The 4,628-nt window shown below is 47.0% G+C and overlaps 1 protein-coding gene across 3 annotated transcripts in view; it reads right to left on the bottom strand.

Annotated features, from left to right (window-relative positions):
* Positions 1 to 3,880, bottom strand: part of ATP6V1C2 (ATPase H+ transporting V1 subunit C2) — a 61,690-nt gene extending 57,810 nt beyond the window's left edge. For all 3 annotated transcript variants that reach the window (XM_056123550.1, XM_056123534.1, XM_056123542.1), the window contains exons 1-2: positions 3,752 to 3,880; positions 1,388 to 1,455 (exon numbers count right to left, since the gene is read on the bottom strand). In XM_056123550.1, the coding sequence (XP_055979525.1) occupies positions 1,388 to 1,455; positions 3,752 to 3,880 (197 nt within the window). The remainder of the gene's footprint in view (positions 1 to 1,387; positions 1,456 to 3,751) is intronic.
* Positions 3,881 to 4,628: the final 748 nt, after the last annotated feature.

The raw sequence follows: 4,628 nt of genomic DNA on the forward strand, positions 1-4,628 counted from the left end.
CCTTCCTAAAAGCCTCCAAATAAAATATGTTTTCATTTAAAAAAAAAAAAAAGAAAGAAAGAAGAAAAGAGAAGAACATGTCCTGGGATTTTTCTCATACTTGACTTCACATGTCTGAGTCCCTGCATTTCTCTGGGATAGCACAGATAGGGCAGCCGTTACATGAGAAAGAATAGCAATAGGTCTGTGGCAAGTCAACGTGAATGACTTGTAAAATTTTATATACAAATAGTCTGACCTAGCATGTTTGAGGATCTTTGGGTTTGATCCCCAGCACCTCAATATATATATATAGTCACTGTCCTCCCATTGTTCATCCATTTGCTTGAACGGGCCCAGTAATGTCTCCATTGTGAGACTTTTTGTTACTGTGTTTGGCATATTGAATACGTCACGGATAGCTTGCCAGGCTTTTGCTGTGCGGGTGAGATACTCTCAGTAGCTTACTGGGCTTTCTGAGAGGGGTGGAGGAATCGAACCTGGCTCAGCTGGGCTGGCTGTGCGTAAGGCAAATGCCCTACCGCTGTGCTATCACTCTGTCCCACATATATATATGCAAAAGGACGTCAATGTAGCAGTGCTTGCCATGGATGACCGTGAACCTGTAAGGTGAATATTTACAAAAGCAAGGTGCAGAATATGTGCTGTCATTTGCATCAAAGTATTCCAAAGAAAATGTTCATCTCAACTTGTCAGTGTGTGAGCTGTCTCTGCAAAGCTCTCCTTAGAATGCACAAGGACACTGCCCACAAAGAGAGGAAACGAGGGAATAGGTGAGAGAGGAAAATATTCATTGCCACTGGAGAGCTTTCCTTCCATCATCTGAATTCTTCACCCTGTATCCCTCACTACAAAACCAAAGCCAGAGCCTGGGGGTAGGGGTGTAGACAACACCACTTACTAAGTGTTTCAGTATCTCAGGCCATGGGCAATTTCAATTTGAAGGCAAACACCTTAAACAGAGATAGAAAGAAACCAGCCGCCTGCACATAAAACTATATGAAGAGAGGCTGGAGCGATAGTATGGTGGGTCAGGCACTTGCCACTTGCAGTACATGTGTCCGGCCTGGGTTCGAGTCCCATCATCTCACATGATCCTCCCAGCATCTGCAGGAGTGATTCCTGAGCGCAAGAGCCAGGAGTAACCCCTGAACATAGCCTGTGCTACCCAAAAGTTGAGTGGGTTGGGGGTGGAGGCAGGAATTCTATCTGAAGAACCTTCTATTCACCTGTTGATCAGCACCCTCACCCTGCCCTGCCCTGATAGTTCCAGTGACTTCTGGTGCCAGATCTGGACAAGTATGAGTTTGGCCAGGGCAAGAGCCCCGTGTCCTTCACACACAATGTCAAATTCTCACTTGTATGTAGTAAATAAGAAATAGTTCACCTTTCAGCAAAGGTATCGAGTTTCCCCAGTTCATCAGAGAGGCCGACGAGGGAGTCCAAGGTTCCCACCTAGAGAGACGGTGAGAACATTAGACGGTCACTTTCTGGCAGAGAGATGTGGGTGCCTTTTCAACCACAAAACTCCCGGGACCTCTGTAACTTGCATCTTGAGTTAACAGCCCTTGGTCAGAGGCCAAACTGGAAGCTGGGAAGAACTCAGAAGGGAACTCAGTGGGTTTGGGAGTTTCCTTTGGCCAACAGGACAAACTCCCACATTCCTGCCAAAGGAAGGAATGAGTGTGAGGTCACAGACATCTCTAGGACCTTTTCTCCAAAGACAGTCTCTTCCTATGAGGTGATGAACCCCCATAGTTGAGGACCTGAATTGGAAAGCAAGTCAAAGGGGCATCATTTGGGGACCAGGGAGGTGGTGGTGTGTTAGAGCACTTGCCTGACATGTGTGAGATGCTGAGTTTGACCCCCCGCACCATTAAAAAATAGAAGGTTATTTCTGGAAGCTTTTCTTCTCCACAATTATGCAGCAGATGCTTTTCTCAGCTTTTCTTTGAAATTATTAACAATGATCCTGCTGAGGATGGGCTTGGACTAGCAGCGTTTCTGCCCACTCTCATTTTTTCAAATGAGCTATCATGATCTGTTCCTCAGTGCAGAAATTACTACAAGATCCAAACTGCATGTACAAAGTCTATTTGTGGGGCAGGACTGATAGTACAGCGGCTAGGGCGCTTGCCTTGCACGTGGCTGACCCGCGTTCAGTCCCCGGCATCCCATATGGTCTCCCAAACATTGCCAGGAGTAATTTCTGAGTGCAGAGCCAGGAGTAACCCCTAGCATTGCTGGGTGTGACCCAAAAGTCAAAAAGCAATAAAAGAAAAGTCTATTTGCATTCTATTAGAAGGCATTTTATCACAAGACAATTTGCTAGAAGACCTGATTTGTGGGGCCTGAGTGATGGCACAGCGGGTAGGGCATTTACCTTGCACGCAATCAACCCAGGTTTGATCCCTGGCATCCCATATGGTTCCCCAGCACCACCAGGTGTAAATCCTGAGTGCAGAGCCAGGAGTAACCCCTGAGCATCACTGAGTATAACACTGTCCTCCCATTGTTCATCGATTTGCTTGAGTGGACCCAGTAATGTCTCCATCGTAAGACTTGTTGTTACTGTGTTTGGCATATTGAATATGTCACAGGGAGCTTGCCAGGCTTTGCCGTGCAGGCGAGATACTCTCAGTAGCTTGCCGGGCTCTCTGAGAGGGGCGGAGGAATCAAACCCGGCTCAGCCGGGCTGGCTGCGTGCAAGGTAAACACTCTACCGCTGTGCTATTGCACCAGTATGACAAAAAAAGTAAAAAAAAAAAAAAAAGAAGAAGAAGAAAAAGAAAAAAGACCTGATTTGTCTTCTCTCTCTCTATCTCTCTCTCTTTCTCTCTCTTTCTCTCTCTCTCTCTCTTTGTGTGTGTGTGCATGTGTGTTAAGGATCAAGCTCAGAGTCTCACCCGTGAAGCGCAAGCACTCTAAATGCAGAGCCACATCCCTGATCACACCTGTGTCTTTCAGAAGAAAGCTTCAAGTTTACTTCCCTCAGCATCAGACCATCTCAGAAGCACTCCAATGAGAGGTCCGTGTCATGCTCCTCCTTCATGCTTGTTTCATTTGAACTCTGTGTGTGGCAGAGACAGTACCTAGACCTGCACGCACCACCAATCTCTGTCTGCCACCTGTCCAGCTTCATCAGAAGTACAGGGGCACTGGATTTCCCCCCTGGCTCCCATGTCTAAAGCAAGATCAAGGCTCCAAGGCAACACTTTAAACTGCACGGTTAAACTACTTTGTTTCCCTTCTTAGATGATGAAGACAGAGCAGAAGGAATTAGAGACTTAAAGGAAGATTCAAGTCTGTAACTTGAATCTGCCCACTCTTGGAAGCATTAGACACTGCCATCCGTACCCTTCTCTCCTTTTTCATCTGATTTTGATTTATTTATTTTGGTTTGGAAGAGACACCAGCAGTGCTCAGGACCTATTCCTGGCTCTGCACTCATGGATCACTCTGGCTGGGTTAGGGGGGTCATACAGAGTGCTGGGGATCGATCCCAGGTAAATGACTTACCTACTGTAACAATTTCTTCAGCCCCTCCCTATTTATTCTTCTCTGTGGTTCTAAGTCCATCAGCATGGCAATGAATTTTGAACTCTGGCTGCAGTTCTGTGCAGACCACAGCGACCCTGTCCATCCTTACCCCCAGGCTAGCAGTCAGTAAATGCTGCTCTTCTGTACTTATTTCCTTGACCATCTACACCCCAATCCATCACCTCCCTCTTCCTTCCCCCTGGAATTTTACCTTGAAATCGGGAATTGCGAACTTGGTGTTATAAGACAGGTTGGACTTGGAGGTTACTGTATTCATCCTCTCCAGTGCTTGCAGATTTTCTTTATCACCAGGAGCAGAAATTAACCAAAACTCCGACATGCTTTCCAATCTTCTTTAATTCAGTTCTGGCCAGAACCACAGCAACACAGGTAAACTGAAAGAGGAGAGAAGTGTCAAATATCTCTACGTTACCCCTCCCTGTCCTCAGAATTAATCCTCTTTGAGATTTGTCACTTGTCCCATTTCTCATTCTTGCCTCTTTTGACCTGTCAGTTTACATTCTACGGCTTCAAGGACACCCATTTGTACTAAGCCGAATGAGAGGCTCTTATCTCCACTTGGAAAGCCCTTGGGGAAGGCATGAAGACGCCCAAAGCTCCAGGTGATCCTGACGGCTTTCACGAGTAGGTGGGAGCAGGAGCAATAGTACAGGGGATGGGGTGCTTACTTTAGTCGACCCAGGTTCGATCCTGCACCCCTGAAGTCACCTGAGCTGCTTGAGTTCAGAGCCAGGAGTAAGCCCTGAGCACTGCCAGGTATGACAGCTGCCCGCCCCTCCCACTCACAAATAAATTAAGTAGGGTGGGATGATTTCTATTTTGGGTTTTCTTCCCCCACCCCCAATTCTCTCCACTGAATGGGTGCTTGCTGTTTTGACTTGGCTGCCTGCTGGAACGTTCTCTGCCGTGCACACGACTGTCTTCTCGGATGCCAAGTACCAATGAGTCAAGGAGGGACTTTCACAAGAGGCCACCCGGGCACACCCCTAAGTCCTAAATTCCAGATTCTGAAACAGGTGCTGGCTTTAGAAACGGACTTCAGGGGACCTCTCTTCTAGAAAATAAGG

The sequence above is a fragment of the Sorex fumeus genome, unplaced genomic scaffold (assembly GCF_029834395.1).
Source record: "Sorex fumeus unplaced genomic scaffold, SorFum_2.1 ptg000006l, whole genome shotgun sequence".
Lineage (NCBI taxonomy): Eukaryota > Metazoa > Chordata > Mammalia > Eulipotyphla > Soricidae > Sorex > Sorex fumeus.